The sequence below is a fragment of the Pyrus communis genome, chromosome 14 (assembly GCF_041283825.1).
Source record: "Pyrus communis isolate YQ-2024b chromosome 14, ASM4128382v1, whole genome shotgun sequence".
NCBI lineage: Eukaryota > Viridiplantae > Streptophyta > Magnoliopsida > Rosales > Rosaceae > Pyrus > Pyrus communis.
Window position 1 is genome coordinate 3,681,292 of NC_142578.1, and position 16,472 is coordinate 3,697,763.

General features: G+C 37.6%; 3 protein-coding genes across 3 annotated transcripts; all 3 read right to left on the reverse strand.

Annotated features, from left to right (window-relative positions):
* Positions 1-794: 794 nt before the first annotated feature.
* LOC137713405 (uncharacterized) lies at positions 795-4,425 on the reverse strand. The gene is made up of 15 exons (XM_068452698.2): positions 3,955-4,425; positions 3,629-3,726; positions 3,448-3,548; positions 3,254-3,332; positions 3,014-3,074; positions 2,850-2,896; positions 2,661-2,753; positions 2,479-2,569; positions 2,209-2,257; positions 1,955-2,071; positions 1,717-1,864; positions 1,400-1,492; positions 1,252-1,320; positions 1,097-1,139; positions 795-990 (listed from the first exon to the last, which is right to left on the reverse strand). The coding sequence occupies exons 1-15, from the start codon at positions 4,010-4,012 to the stop codon at positions 890-892; spliced, it is 1,248 nt and encodes a 415-aa protein (XP_068308799.2). The 5' UTR covers positions 4,013-4,425; the 3' UTR covers positions 795-889.
* Positions 4,426-5,373: 948 nt separating this feature from the next.
* On the reverse strand, positions 5,374-10,523 carry LOC137712633 (aminoaldehyde dehydrogenase 2, peroxisomal). Its single transcript, XM_068451745.2, has 15 exons — positions 10,158-10,523; positions 9,620-9,762; positions 9,228-9,308; positions 9,001-9,149; positions 8,649-8,741; positions 8,432-8,555; positions 8,228-8,293; positions 8,060-8,126; positions 7,810-7,886; positions 7,419-7,532; positions 6,588-6,665; positions 6,349-6,500; positions 6,188-6,248; positions 5,980-6,086; positions 5,374-5,794 (listed from the first exon to the last, which is right to left on the reverse strand). Exons 1-15 carry the CDS (start codon positions 10,264-10,266, stop codon positions 5,704-5,706), a joined length of 1,512 nt encoding a protein of 503 aa, XP_068307846.2. The 5' UTR covers positions 10,267-10,523; the 3' UTR covers positions 5,374-5,703.
* Positions 10,524-10,670: 147 nt separating this feature from the next.
* LOC137713712 (aminoaldehyde dehydrogenase 2, peroxisomal-like) lies at positions 10,671-14,947 on the reverse strand. Its single transcript, XM_068453052.2, has 15 exons — positions 14,752-14,947; positions 14,288-14,430; positions 14,014-14,094; positions 13,769-13,917; positions 13,581-13,673; positions 13,356-13,479; positions 13,172-13,237; positions 13,009-13,075; positions 12,772-12,848; positions 12,552-12,665; positions 12,305-12,382; positions 12,071-12,222; positions 11,904-11,964; positions 11,359-11,465; positions 10,671-11,152 (listed from the first exon to the last, which is right to left on the reverse strand). Exons 1-15 carry the CDS (start codon positions 14,858-14,860, stop codon positions 11,056-11,058), a joined length of 1,518 nt encoding a protein of 505 aa, XP_068309153.2. The 5' UTR covers positions 14,861-14,947; the 3' UTR covers positions 10,671-11,055.
* Positions 14,948-16,472: the final 1,525 nt, after the last annotated feature.

Genomic DNA, 16,472 nt, shown 5'->3' on the forward strand with positions numbered 1-16,472 from the left:
CGCCTTGATAGAACATTCGTACACCAGTCCGAGAACTCCCTGTTTTGCTGCAGACATTCCTGAATCTTTCTATTGTTCTTTCCCAGTTGAATGATTTTGTTGGATATACGCGTTATGTGTCCGATGTTCCCCATCCCGGGTGGGGATTTTCCCTCGGCAGCACCCGCTGGCTTGTCCGTAGATTCAGCTGGCGAAATAGTCGAGAACTCTGAAATTAACAAAATACAAGGAACACCATACTGCATACATTGTCTTTGATGGGATCACTCTAGTTGTAGTTTATATATTCTCTGAAACTGAAAGGCTCTTAAAAACTCGCAATTTTTATGCATACCGTAATTTTTATGCATATTGGAGAGATCTCGAAGCTGACGTGTCTGGAGATCCGAACCACTCATTTTGAATTATGCGGTCCTCGTTAGCACATTCAACTGGCCCACCTCACACAAATCAAGGATTCGAATCTCTCTTTCTGCCTCTTCAATGGCCTGGATCTCCAGGTCTTTCGACTCCGAACACAAACATCCAGAGAGAATCTCGACTCGTCTATCAGTATCTTTCCTTCCGTGTTTGGCAGTAACACTGTTTTCCTTCTGGAATTTGAAATTATTAATACATTTGATTTCCCGATGATTGAAAACCTTTGGATTTCGAGTGGACCGTTTTGAGTTGTCCTCTCTATCATCTATGAAGAAGCAAAACATCTTATCCAACAACCAAAAAAACGAAAAAAGTCATCTTTTTATTATACATACATACATATATATACATATACATATACATACATACATACATACATATATATATATATATATATATTAGCAAATAGCAAGATGTTAATTTACAAAAGAGAAATTTGAATAACAGCAATGACGCGGAAAAGCAGCAATTAAAGGATGATTTCTTCCTGAACGCTGACGTTGAGAGTCTTATGGGGCAGGACAATGCTGTTTATAACCACCACTTCATCTTCAACTGTCACTGCTTCACCTGAATTATCAATAAAACCGGCATTCAGATGGCGCATAAGGCAATATCGATATATAATTTTATCAGAACGAGAGGATTGAGTGAAAATGAGAAAGGATTTATGTACCAAGGATCGTGATTCCGAGCTTTGAATTGTAATCCCCAGTAGCCTGAAATCATAGTGCCAAACTTAGAAAGTCAATTGCAACAAAGCTTTAAATAACAAAAGAAAGTTGAAGTTCTGTTATTAAGCATGGGTTGGTAGAAAGTTTTTGAACGTGCCTGGACACGAGACCATCTCCCGATTGAAGATTTCCATCCAACAATTGCATGAATAACAACTGCGTTTTCCTGAAACAAAGCATCGTACATATGTCAACATGAGGCGATATCTAGGATGCACTCCATAACCTATGCTTTTGTTATGTACCTTTATTTCGACATTGTCAAGGATGATGCAACTTATGAGCCTCACACCAGCTCCTATGCGAGCATTTGCAGATATTGAGACATTGGGACCAATCTGTACGAGCAGATAACAGGAGATTTAATCGATGCATTACTAAGGGAATGCTAAATGATCTGGAAAGCGACAATACTAATCTGTTTCACTATACAAATCACAGTTACGACAACCTAGTCATAGGATTCCTAAACTGGTTGAAAAGAAATCACTCAAATGAGATTTTTGCAAGGCCATTCGTTGAGTGTGCACATTTAGTAAAGCCAGTATGAGAGAAAACGTACCTTAGCACTTGGATGTACTTTTGCTGATGGATGAACATAAACATCACCGGTAATACTGGCACTCTTTGTACCATCTCCACTCACCAAAAGATGTGGATTGGTTAATCGAAATTGTGCAAGATACAAACCAGAACACCTTAACGACATTCTGCAAGTATCAACACTAAATATTTACAAGATGGCCCAGACTGATGAGGACAAGGTTATAGCAAGACAACACCTCGGACACAAATCTTACCCAGGAGTTTTGATCTGTTCCCAGAAGTCCAATGTTTCATATGTGTATAACTGCTTTTTCCCCGCAAGAGGCGATAGGATATCTTGATCTAGCCTTACAAAATGCGTGGGAGCATTCCTGATAAAGGAACTCTCTATCAGCATTACCTTTCTATTCTAGTCAATTCAATATGTTGGATAGCACTATAGTAAAGCGGTGTTTTTAATTCACTAAACAACGTAGTTTTTAACTTTTTATACTATATGAAGAGAAACCTTGTTGCTGAATGAAGGGATTCAAAGCTGGACAGACGTCTTAAATCAGCTGCAAATACCAGAAAATGGTCCAGATTTCAGCATGGTGAATACCAATGCTATCAATAAGTGAAAATACATCTTAGTGGAAGCAATCTATGCATCAAAGAATTTCCTACAGACAAAGAAATGAAAAAGATACCGTGTTCTTGTTGAACTAAACTTTCATGTTACCATAATTAAAGCACACTAATAGCACAGGCAACCTATTCATGGAGAATGTATCACTACCTCTGTCCTTCCACTGAGTGGAAACACCTTCGATGGTGTTAAAAATGTCTGGTTTAAATATGTAGACACCACAATTTATCCTGTCGCTGACCTGAATAAAATAAGAATTAAAGAAAGGTAAAGGAGAGCAAAAAATTCTCCATTGATGCACCGTAAGCTTGAAATTCCAATCTCAAACGTACAAAAGTCTCAGGCTTCTCGGTGTAATGCAACAGTTCATTGGTGACCGGATCAGCTACCAGTTCCCCAAACTGACTGGCTGATTCAGCAGAAACCTATACAAAGAAAAAAGAAAACTTAGATATGGAGAACAATAGATAATATAATAATCAGTATTATTATTAAATAACTTTGCACATTTTTTGACCAACCTTGATCACAAGGATTGTTCCCATACCACCATATTTTTTGTGAGCCTCTGCAAATAAACACGGCAAAAAGTGGAGATTAAGCTTTCTGCAATCCCCTTATGAATCCACAATGAATAACCTGGAAACAATCATACGAAACTCCCAGCAACTCATGAAACAATTACCAAGCATTTCTGGAAGCGGAAAACTGCAGCAAACATCACAATTCAACAAGACAATGTGCGACTGCAAACAAATATAAGAACCACAATCAGCCTTTTGCCTGAGAATTAGAACATGTATGCATCGACACAACTTATTTAAGACGAAAGACCTAAACAAACAAACAAACAAACAAACAAACAAACAAACAAACCAGATAAAAACTTATCAATTGATTAAAAAGGAGTTGGTAAAAGACTAACCGGGTTGTCTTCCATGATCAGATCTCTGAAATTATAAAGTCCACCAGCTGATCCATGTGGCTTGTCTTCCCTCAAATATCTAATCGCCACACCAACGCAATGTACAACCAACAGATTAAACATCAAATCCAGTTCAACATTTTCAAGATCTAATCAGTAACTACTAACCGGAAAACAAAAGCAGGAGCTCACACCTAACAGGGACTTTAAGCTCATTAGAGATTGAAGACACATATAACGCAAATTCACGCTCCTCGTAGAAACCAATGAGGAAAATTTGTGTGAGGTTCGGAATCTGTAATCCAAAAGACAGTGAATTCAACCAGTATGCACACTACGAAGCCGGAAATGACAGATTTATCTACAAGAATATACCCTTTTACAAGCGGAAATCGGATGATGAACCATTGGTTGTCCTGCTAATGGAAAAAGCGGCTTCGGTATATTCAGTGACAATGGCCGGAATCTAGTTCCTGTAGAGTTGAAACTCCAATATATTAAGAAATGCTTTCTCAAAGATTGTAAGAGAAATGCCATGATTCCCAATTCATGATTCAACAATTGAAATTTACTCTCTCAAAAATGCACGAAGCCTTGAACTTTCCCATGGAAAATTCAAACAAGCATCACCAAAACTGAGAAATTGAGAAATGGGGTCTCATTATTCGATCCAAAGATCATGACAGTAACTTTTTATTTACCTTTAGTGGGCCCACCCACCATGATCACAGCAACCACCTTCTCGTCCGAGCTCCCCATGTCTTATGCAGAAAACCCAGATCCCAAAAGCCGAAGGAGGCAGCGGTGGTTCCGCTAGAAAGCCAGAAACTTGAATAGAAGGAATGGAGTGGCAGTAACAAAGGAGCCCAAATGTATAATTTATATGGAGAGCTAAAATCTGTAGTTGGAGGTTCACCAGGGAACAAGGAAGCTACAGCAACGGACAAAATCTGAAGTTTCTCACAGCTCAGAGAGAGAGAGAGATTAAAAAGGGTCGGTGGAATCCAGAACGTGTATTATAATAATAATGCAGTGTATGAGGATGTGAGCATATACAATCCGAAGTTTGGAACATAAATGCAGAGAGAGAGAACGGAGAGGAAGGTTCCCTCTGTTTTTTTTTCCCATTACTTTTTGGATATGGAGGGGGTGAGGGAGGTGGGTGCGACCCGGGTAACTGGGCATCCCCGTGAGGCTGACTGGTTGGGAGGTTCTCAGCCTCGTTGTCGTGGACACGGACACCTCATTAACTCGCTCCATTTAATTTTAGAGTGTTTTAAAGAAACATTGTAGTACTGTTTACTTTTTAACAAAAATAATATTTTTGTTTTAAAAAATTACTCGTGATACTATTTATTTACGATATTTTTTTGTCATTTTGATTAAAACTCGAAATTTTCAAATTCTTTTAACTAGTTTTCCTTTAATTTTATTGAGATTTGTCACCAAACAAAGTAAAGATTGCCATTTAATTTGAAAGAAGTTGGCTTCAAGACTAATGGTTGGTTTGGTATTAATATGCTTTGAAAAAAACTGCTTCTGATGTGTTGTGAGAATAATCGTATTTTTGCTGCTTCATGTTTTCAGCTTTTTTTCATCCAAAACTGTAAAAATAAGTTGTTTTTAAACGTTTACCAAACACTTTTTTGAGCTCAACTTTTTTTGATACTCACTTTTTATAAAAGCACATCAGTACCAAATCAGTACTAAGAAGGGGAAAAGGTGAAACTTCACCTACATGTCTAAACTTTGAGAAAGATTGAAGCTTGCCTTCATACCATGTGACATTAACTCCCAAACTTAGTGGTCAATCTCTTGTGGAACAAGCCACCACCGAAAAGCCATCAAATTTTAGATCACCACTATGATGACCGGAATGTTGGCAGCCACAGCCGTCCCAGAATGTAGGGTGGCCATGGCCCCAACATACATCGAGTTTTCGCACAAAAAATTAGGCTCGATGACAGGAATAGTATGACCACCTTCTTGCATTCAAGTTCGATTTTTTTTTGTACTGGAATTTATGGTCCCCTAGGACCCCTACTAATAAAATAATTGGAACCCTTGCCATTAGTACACACTGCATCATGGGTAGCAATTTTATGAGATCTACAAGACTATTGAGAAATGGAAAGTTTAATTATGACCGTGTGCTCGACTGTAATATATCATGACTATAAAAAAAAATGCTTAAGTATAACTGAGTGTATATCCTCTTACGCCTGCTCGTCACATGCACAAGAGGATAGAACACCGGTTGCACCCAAGATTTTAACCATGACTTCCTCCTCCTCAACAAAGTACCTCTGAATTCAACCGTGTCTTATTCCTAGTCAAATGGTTAAAATTGACATCCAGTTTTCTAGCTCAGTACATATTTTCACCCTCTTCATTCCTGTGCGTTATCAGTACATCTGAAGTTTTCACCATACTATTTCGCGGGTAAACTTTCACAGCTTTGAAGGCGACTTGTACCAACCCCATGGATCATCAGATACGTATTCGGTAACCTGCTTCACGGTCAAGTAATTATCAAGTCCCCTGTTCAAAAGAGAAGAAACTATTATTACCATCTGCAGTTCACCGATCTTAATTTGCAGAAGTAACTGTAATGCAATGTTCGTTGTTCTTTTATGCTTAGTTCGGATATGCAGTGTGATTATATTAGGCCTAAAATATATGCAATATCAATGGAACATTATAACACAATGCCAAGAAAGCCATACCATGTCCCTAATTCACGCCCGAAACCACTTCGTTTGTTGCCTCCCCATGGAGCCTGACAGAAGCATGGTTGCGAGCAGTTGATCCATACAATTCCTGCTTGAAGGGCCTGCAGAAGAACAAGAAGCACAACTCATAATCAGATGCTGTTTTTACGAATGCTGGGACAGGGGATGATCCGTTCACAAAAGAAGTACAAGGGAGTCTCACCTTAGAGACACGCTCACACCTTTCTAAATCTTTCGATATGACTGCAGCGCCTAAGCCATAACTGTCAGAGTTCAACAAACTTCATCAGTCAAAATGGGACAAAAAAAGCAGTCGAACAAATCTCTCACTATGGACGGTGACAGAAATAAGAGTCAACTCACTGGCTGTCGTTTGCTAGTTCAAGAGCTTCGTCTTCTGAACTAAATGTTTTGACACAAAGAACAGGTCCGAAAACTTCTTCTCTCCAGATTTGCATGGAGGTTGTTACATCAGTTATGATTGTTGGTTCAATGAAGAATCCTTTCTTTAGATGCTGCCATCCACCAATAATATAACTCACAAATTGAGTTTGTGACAAATAAAGCAGCAGAATGGGCTTGATGGAAACATAGGTTTATACCTCAGGACGAGCCCCACCACTCAAAACTCTTGCGCCTTCACTCTTAGCTGTTGTGATGAACTTCAATATTTTCTCGTACTGAAACAGATCCAGTGAAAATCAGGTAATATTCTAATACTTCAATTATAAACTGGGCAGTGAAATTAAAGATTTGAACTACTTGATGTTTCTAACTGTTTTGACTTTTGCATATTTCTGTATCTGAAGAACACACGTATAATTATCACCCGCAGAAAGTGAGCTATATGCGGATGCATGTCAAACCGTAGGGACTCTAATCTTTATAACAAACATAAAATACAATTTATCAGCCTAAATTCATCCAAAGAAGAAACTTTTCAACAGACTGTCCAGCAAGGCTGCAACATAAATGGCTGGGGAGTTGTTTAGCATAAACATGGCAATTTTAGATTTAAAAAAAAAAAAAAAAAACACTTTCCAGACACTATAAAAATGGTTCATTACCGGGTAAGATTTGAAATTAGAACCCAGGCCCACACACAAGACAAGCCCGAATATAACATATTTATTAACGTCCAAACAACTAAATAGACATGTTCAAAATATTGGAAGAATAAACAGCTCACACTTGCTGATTTAGACAGCCCTTGTTTTACATGTTTTACAAGAGTGACAACTTGAGTATCATAAGTCCAAATCTTACATTTACAGACTTAAAACGAGAAAAAGATAACTAGTTGGAACTTTAGTGCTTCACAATTGTCTAATATGTGTCAGTGGACCTGTTTCTTTAACACACTGTCCCCCAATTCAAGAAATAGAGAACTAAAAACAGAAACAAAATGCAAATATTGTTAATGGTATACTCACCTGCCCTCCACTAACAACAGGGCCAAGCCTGCACCCTTCTTCAAGAGGATCTGCAATCTTGATGTTTTTGCACCATTGCACAAGCCTATCCAAAAACTCTGCTGCAATGTTTTCCTGAAACAAGGTGCAAGGAAATTAATACAGTAGTATAAGCTTGCTTAAGATGGCACTATGAATAAGCTTCTAGGGAAACCACATTCAACTACCCGCGGGAAAGTGGCATAATTGATGATGTTGTAGTACAAAAGTTAATTATCATGCATGAACCCCGTGGTCTAGAATTGTTTGAATTTACATGTAATATCCACTTAGTTTAAAAAGATGCACCACCATCCGTGCAACAAAGAAGGAACTGACAAAAAGTGATGTATCATCTTGCTATCATACTTACATGTATTATAAGCCGAGATGTTGCACTGCAAATCTGACCATTTGTCCAAAAGATACCGAAGGCAGTCCATTCAGCAGCTGTTTGAGTCATAGAGTAAACAATTACCATTATAGTACCAGGACTAGTATATTTTTTCATTTCACTTTAGATTCATAGATTTTCTCCCTATACAACTAGATCCTGATGGAAGTAATTAGTTATTAAAAAAAAAACATGTAAGTCTAAAATGTAGCCTTCATGAGGAACTAACCCTTGTCGATATCAACATCATCAAAAACAACAATTGGGCTTTTCCCACCAAGCTCCAGTGAAACAGGCTGCCAAACAACATCGGAGATGGTAAATGAAGTTCAAATGAAGAGAACAAATGTCACAATTATAAATGAACAATTATCAGATTACAAAGCCTTGGCTGTACCTTCACCAATTGGGCTGCAGCTGTCATAATCTTGCTCCCAGTCATAGTACTTCCGGTAAATGCAATCTGTTGAATATAAGTTTATTACTATTACCACCACACAGCTAAAACAACCCAAGATGTCACAACTAACAAATTTGCATGATTACAAGAAGATGTATTCATAGAATTTCCAACTACAGACTAGCAAGGAAAAACCCGAACCTTATCAACATGGGGATTAGATGCCAAAGGAGCACCAGCTTCATGGCCCAGCCCAGTCAGGATATTGAGGACACCAGGAGGAAGACCGACCTCTCTACACACATCAGCTAGCTCCAAACAAGTCCTGAAATTGATTGATAACATGATGATAGGCATACAATGTACAAAAGCAACATAAGAGCTGAAGAAAGTACATATAAACCAAAAAGGGACATACACAGATGCCAACTCAGATGGTTTCAATATTGCAGCACACCCAGCAGCTAAGGCAGGAGCGACTTTCCATGTAGCCATTAACAAAGGGTAGTTCCTTAACATAAAAACATAAGCACTTCATCACCATATAAATAATAAAGATGCTTCTTAATAACACTGAAAGGCTATTTACAAGATAAACCTACAATATCTAAAGATTGTCATTGCTAACGGGACTGTTAGGGCAATTCACAATCCAAAATTTAAGGTTTACAGATGAAAATTTACTTTATAAACAGGTTAGTGCAACCACCAAGGAAGAAAATCTTACTAAAATTGAACATACTCATTTAATATAAAGAAGCAGCAAATACCATGGTGTAATTAACCCAACAACACCAATGGGCTCCTTAAGGACATGGCTCTTAAATTGCTCCATAGGAAGAGAAATAGGAGTCTTTTGCTGTGCATCCAAACCTTCAGCAAGGTCTGCATAGTACTCAAAACAACCAGAAACATCATCCTGCAATGCATGTGCCAGAACATAAGACCTTATGCATGATAAATAACAATTCAAATTGTCAGAGAATCACAAGCATACTATGTCCCATGCAGCTTCATCCAATGGTTTTCCACTATCAATTGCTTCGAGCTTGGCTATTTCAGGCTTTCTCTCTGCTATCTGCACGCAAACAAAAACAAGAAAATTGTAAGACATATGAACACGACCAAATCTTTGAAAGGTCATTATGGAAGTTAGAAAATCAACAATAGTCCAAGAAAGAGACTTGAAAGAAACACGAGGCAGTTATTCAAAATTGTTCAGTTCAGACCCATTTCTTCTTCATTTCTTCTTGAATGTTAAAATATCAACCTCCAAACATAAGAATTGAGACAAGTATATAGCACAGCAACTACAACTATCGGTTTCCCCATACGCTTTCAACATCAAATTCAAGACCCGATTAATTTAATTGACAACAGAGCCAATACCTTAGCAGCAATAGCGCGCAAATACTTGGCACGAACAGCCCCAGGCGCCAATGCCCAGTCTCTCCCCTTGTTCCTGGCAAGAGCTTTCCGAGCAGCCTCCACCGCAAGCTCCACATCTTCAGCAGTAGCTGCAGGTATATCCCCTGCATCCACACATTCCACAACCAGTTCACATACCAGATTTAAGTCAGATTACAAAACCCATCTGTCCATTTCCATTATTTTCTGTATCAACACAGATACCATAGAAATTTGAAGGGGAAAAAAAAAGAGACGATCTTTGGATCTCCCATTACAAGATCAAGCAAGAATCGAATACCCAACAGGGCCAGCACTCTATTTTTACGAATTTAATTAAATGTTTCATTTAAAACAAAGTTCTGGGTCAGTAACCAAATTTACATCAAATTTTTGCTCAATCTCTTCAGCCACTAAATACATCAAACGATCAAATGCGATGACTAAACAGTATATTAAATTTAGAAAAACAACCCAGATATTAATTTATTGACAAAAAAGCTCAGGGTGAGAAAAAGACCAATGATTTGTTCAGTAGCAGGATTGATGATTGGGATGCGTTTCTTGAGGGCCGGTTCTCTCCACTCGCCGTCGATGAACAGCTGCCGACTCGGTATTTGGATCGCCATTTTTCAGCTCTCTCTCTCTCTCTGCGCAGTGATAGAGTGATAAGTAGAGACTGGGCTAAGCAGCAACGTGATGTGAAGTTGTTTGGTGGGATGCTCTGGAATCGCCGAATTTGTTGAAAAAGAACAATCCCAATAATGCATAATCTAGACGTGCAAGCCACCGATACCGGCTCACCAGGTGGCCTGTGAAGTTTTTTTTATTTTATTTTATTTATTTTAAATTTTTTAAATTTGGGGAAATGTCAGAGCTTTTGGATAACTAGGATCAGAAGGAATAACAAAATATCATATGCATTTGAAATTTTTATTTGACCGTCTATATTAGTTTGAGATACTGTTACATTCTAAAATTAAGATACTGTTATATTTTAAAATAAAAAAATTAAACGCTTAGTTTTGGGATAGGGAAAAAAGTTTCAATTACTTAAATTATAAACCGTCCAAAATATTATTTTTCACGAAATAATCACGTAACTTGTTTCTTAAGAATGAATACAACATAACAACATGAATATATACTCAAATAGTTATTTCTCTAAAGTCCGATTCATTACATATTTATTGTACCCGAAACATAAGTGGTACACATCACGTGTTATCATACAAGTGGAATGATGTTTTATTTTTTTCAGTTGTTAATTTTTTTAACACAATTATCTCATCATTTGTATAACGACATATAGTGTACCACCTTATGTTTCGGACACACTGAAATATATATTAACCTTTTTATTTTATTCAACATAGTTGAATTATTTTCTAATTTTTCGTTTTTTCAAATTCTTCTGTTCAGGGACTTGAAGGAGGAGGTCCCTCAAACCAACCATAAGGTTGATCTGATACATATTCAGTAACTTGCTTGATGTTCAAGTAAAGCTCAAGTCCCCTGTTGCACAACAGAAAAACAGAAATACCATCATTACCCTTCCCATAATCAAAATCATAACACAATATTAAAATTAAGTTAACAGAAGATTAAGAATAAATAATGAACACTATGCTGAGGTTGAGGAGAAAATGAACACAATGCTGAGATTGAGATTGAGAGAGAGAAAATTAAAATTAAATTAACAGAAGATTAAGAAAATGTACCATTCTCCTAATTCACGGCTGAAACCACTTCGTTTGTAGCCTCCCCATGGAGCCTGAATGAAGGATGGTTGTGAACAATTGATCCATACAACTCCTGCTTGAACGCCCTGCAAAGCATCACACCAACAAAATGAAACACAATTCGTAACCAAATTATCAAAATGATGCCATTAATATTCCTCGTGTCACGTATATAACATGATGAAAGAGATACTAAAAAGGAATATACAACCAGTTATATGCAATGTTCCAAAAACCACTAGGCTGTAGTCAAACGGTGGAGAAGGCCATAGCGCCCAAGGGCCTAGGCAGGGATTAGGCGAGGGACTATGCAGATTTTGTATTTTCGGCCATTAAGAGTAACAACTTCCATTTAGAGATTTCGGCCGATCTGCAGCCCACCGAACCCACGCGTTGCCTGCCTAGACGCCGCCCAATTTTTCTAAAGATTCGGCCTCAATCATAGCAGTGGCATTACGCCAGTGCCTATACGCCGCCTAGAGCGATTATTAGAACACTAACTTATAATATCTTATCAGTCTTACCTTAGCAAAGCGCTCACACTTTTCTAAATCTTTTGACATGACAGCAGCACCTAAGCCATAACTGTCAAGGGAAGATCAAACAAATGTGGGTAGTAAGGAGAATATAAGAGGAAGAAATTGACCGAAAGAAGGAAACGGGGCTAAAAAGAAGTGGAGATTCAACTCACGGGCTGTCATTTGCTAAGTCAAGGGCTTCCTCTTCTGTATTGAATGTTTTGACACAAAGAACAGGCCCGAGAACCTCCTCTCTCCATATTTTCATGGCGCATGTTACTTCAGTTACGACGGTCGGTTCGATGAAGAATCCTTTCTTCAGATGCTGCCATTGCCATCCTTTTTTTAACAGTCTCAAGTTTTTGATACAGAATAAAGTCATGTACCATGTATAGGTTAGTTTATACCTCAGGACGATTCCCGCCGTACAGAACTTTTGCTTTTGCACTTTTAGCCCCTTCGAGGTACTTCATTATTTTCTCATACTGAACCGAACCAAATGCAGTGAAGATTAGATAACACTCACTTGGATCGTAAACTTCAGAACGAAATTTAAAGCTTTTCGTTGTCTCAAAAGACAAACACAAGTGCGTTCACTCGCTCGTGCACGGAGACTCTAACATAAAATGAAGAAATTGTTGACAGTTGATTTACCTGCCCTTTACTGACAACAGGGCCAAGCCTGCAACCTTCTTCCATAGGATCCGAAATCTTGATGAGTTTGGTCCAGTCCTCAAGCCGGTTCACAAACTCCATAGCAATGCTTTCCTAAAGTCGAAATGCAAGGGATTAATTAGTACTCTAGTAAATATCTATGTAACTTAGAAGGGACTAACAGAAAGTAATGTAGCATCGATCACGCTATTATACTTACCTGCACTATGAGACGGGAGGTTGAGCTGCAAGTCTGACCACCTGACAAACATATACCGAAGCAAGTCCATTCCACAGCTGTTCAATTGAATCATAGAGTAATAGAGAGTTAACATAACAGTACTGTCATCCGGCAGCAGTACCATATCTATATGTTTCAATCAGATTCGCGTGCATGTTCTATCCATGCGCAACTAGTTTCTAACGGAAGCAATTCATTTGCCCAAGATGTACTAACCCTTTTCCATATCAGCATCATCAAAAACAACAATGGGGCTTTTCCCTCCAAGCTCCAATGCAACAGGCTACAAAGAAACCACATAGGAGAAAGTATGCAAAGATTAAACGAAGAGAATGAACCCCGAAAACAAAATGGAAAGATATTTAGTTTTTCAACCTACCTTGACCGATTGAGCTGCAGCTGCCATAATCTTGGTCCCGGTGAGAGTACTTCCGGTAAATGAGATCTGGTGAATATTAATCACATAGCAATTACATCCTGGTGGCTAACAACTCAGAACATCTTACAATCATCGAGTATGCAGAAATTCAAATAACATAATTAGTAAAGAGAAAAAGCTGAACCTTATCAACATCTGGATGACTTGATAAAGGAGCGCCGGCTTCATTGCCTAGTCCAGTCAGAATGTTGAGGACACCGGGAGGAAGACCAACATTTATACACACCTCAGCTAGCTCCAAACAAGTTCTAGAATCGATGGATAACACAAACGGTACGCATATATGTTAAAAATCAACATACCAATTAAATAATACGTATGTATAAAGTATAAACCAACCAGGACATACACAGATGCCAACTCAGACGGTTTCAGTATAGCAGTACAGCCAGCAGCCAAGGCAGGAGCTACTTTCCACGCAGCCATTAACAAAGGGTAGTTCCTTAACATAAGAGAGAAGCACTTTTGGTTCCTTAACATATAAATCATTATTAAGATGCTTCAGGCTTCTTTTGAAATAAAGAAGCTGCAACATACCATGCTGTGATCAACCCAACAACCCCGACCGGTTCCTTAAGAACATGAGTTTTGAACTTCTCCGTGGAAAGAGAAACCGGAGTTTTTTGCTTTGCATCCAATTCTTCGGCAAGGCCTGCGTAGTACTCGAAACAGCTTACGACTTCCCCCTGTATTGAATTTGAGTTAATTAGGTGCCATGACATCACATAAGACCTTATGCATCATGTCGTAAGCAATAATTTCAATATTTGTCACTAGCATACTATGTCAGAAACAGTTTCATCCAGTGGTTTTCCGCTATCCATTGCTTCGAGTTTGGCTAGCTCGGTTTTTCTCTCGTTTATCTGCATCAAAAGTACTAAAAGCTCAAGACATCTCAAACAATTTTATTACAGTGAGAGTTAATCAAAACTATTTGAAAGATTAGAAGATCGAAACACGATCAGCAATAATACTGTTTTAACAAGCAATTGATGATAACCAGATTGATCATTTCACTAACAAAAAATTAAATAGTGAAACTCAGAGACAATGTACCTTAGAAGCAATAGCGCGCAAATACTTGGCACGAGAAGCCCCTGGCGCAGAGGACCAATCTTTCCCGTTGTTCCTGGCAAGGGCTCTTCGAGCAGCCTCCACTGCAATCCTCACATCAGCAGCAGTAGCTCTAGGAATATCCCCTGCATCACACATTCCCACAAATCAACCACTAATTCACATATCATTTCATTGAAACGCCTGTCCAGAAGTGCTTTTGGGATGGCTAATAGCGTTTTCATATAATCAAAAGCACTTCTAACAGTAGTTGTCTGAAAAAAGTTTCAAAAAGTTAAACGTGTTTCTGGATTGAAACACTTCTAGCAAAAGCGCTTGTGAGCACGCTTGCTTTCTAGAGAAACATTTCCAAACGAGCCCTAACTTGAAAAACAAGTTACAAACCACGAATCAGTATTCCACAATCGAAATAGAAAATCTTTGAGAGTCAAGGAAGAGGGAGAGACCAATGGTTTCCTCAGTGGCAGGGTTGATGATCGGAATGCGTTTCTTGAGGACCGGTTCTTTCCACTCGCCGTCGATGAATAACTGCCGGCTCGGAATTTCTACCGCCATTTTTCAGCCAGCTCTAATGCTCTTCCAAAGTGTAGCAAATTAATTGTTAGACTAGCGAGTGAATGAGGTGATTCGAATTGGATCGGATTTCGGATTGAAATTCTAATATTAGTAGTATGAAATCTGAAAGTGCGGATCGCGTGAAGAGGATTTCAACAGCTGAAAACTCGAACAAAGAAGAGACGGTATTTCCGGTGCTTACGATGCTTCACTAAAAGAGAGCTCTCTTGAATTTTCGCGGGAGGAACGAGGGTCGTTGGCTTTTTTCATTTGATTAATTAATTTGTTTATTAGTTTAGAATTAGCCGCGATTGATTAGGACTTGCTTGGTTCTACTATAATCCAATTTTTTAAATTCAAAAATAATTTTCAAATTGTATACTTCGAGTATTTTTTCGGTAGGATTATTTTAAAAATTATACTAAAATCAACTTAAAAATTTGTCTTCTTGTTGAAAAAAAGTTCAAAAATAAGTTTTTAGAATTTTTAAAGTTATACTAAATACTTTCTTCTCCGAATATGTTATGTGCATCCTATCTTTTCTCTTTCATATATTTCTCTCTCCTTTCTCTCTCTCATCCAACCCTCTCTCTCGTCTTTCTCCCCCTCTCAACCGATTCTCTCTTTCTCTCTCCTTGGGTACTCTCCCTACTTTCTCCCTTCTCTCTTTGGATTTCCATGTCCGCTTGATATTTACCGACTCCCCTTTATGATAGGTTTTCTTTAATTGTTAAATATAAAAATAATTTTGAATTTCATACCAAACAAGTTTTTAAGTCTTAAAAAAAATTATTCTTAAAAAATATTTTGAGAAATAGGATACCAAACGGGCTCTTAAATTTTTTTACTTTTAGATTCAACAACTACAATATATAATATTATCAGGTGAATTATTGATTTAGTCCCTAATTTATCACGTGAGTGAAGATGAAGTTTCTAAATTTTATTTTCAGAAAATTAAGTTCATATACTCTTAAAATTTGGCAATTTCATCCCTACCATTAAGTTTGAAACTATTCTATTTAAACTTTCCGTAAATTTCAGTCACATGATGAATACAACCACTTTAAAGGTAATACTGTCTTTTTATTTCGCCCATAAACCCTTAATGTTGGATATAAATCATGAATATAATTGCAAATTTACCTTCTAAAGTTAACTTTATAAAATTTTTCTGAATAAATAAGTACTTAAACTCATTACAAACTACCAATCTATACCCAAATGTGTTTCACATACAAATCACATGACTTGAATTGATAAAAATATATATATATATATATGATATCTTCGAATCTAATAATAGGAATGAAATTTATAATTTTTAAAGAGTTTAAAGACTTAATCTTTTGGAAAAAATAATATTAAGGACCAAATTTTCATGCGGATATTAATTATGAGATTAAATCTGCAGTCAGAACCAAAAATTAATCTGAAAAAGGTTGGTGGGTTGCTACAAGAAACACTGTTGCGAAACCAAATTAGGAACATCCGCAAGTTGTTACCTCAACTTATTTAGCAAAAAAATGAAGACTTGCAATCTGAACTTGTCCTTTGTACTTTTATTCCCTCATTCGTTAATGGATGAGATACTTTTCCTTCCTTTTGCCCT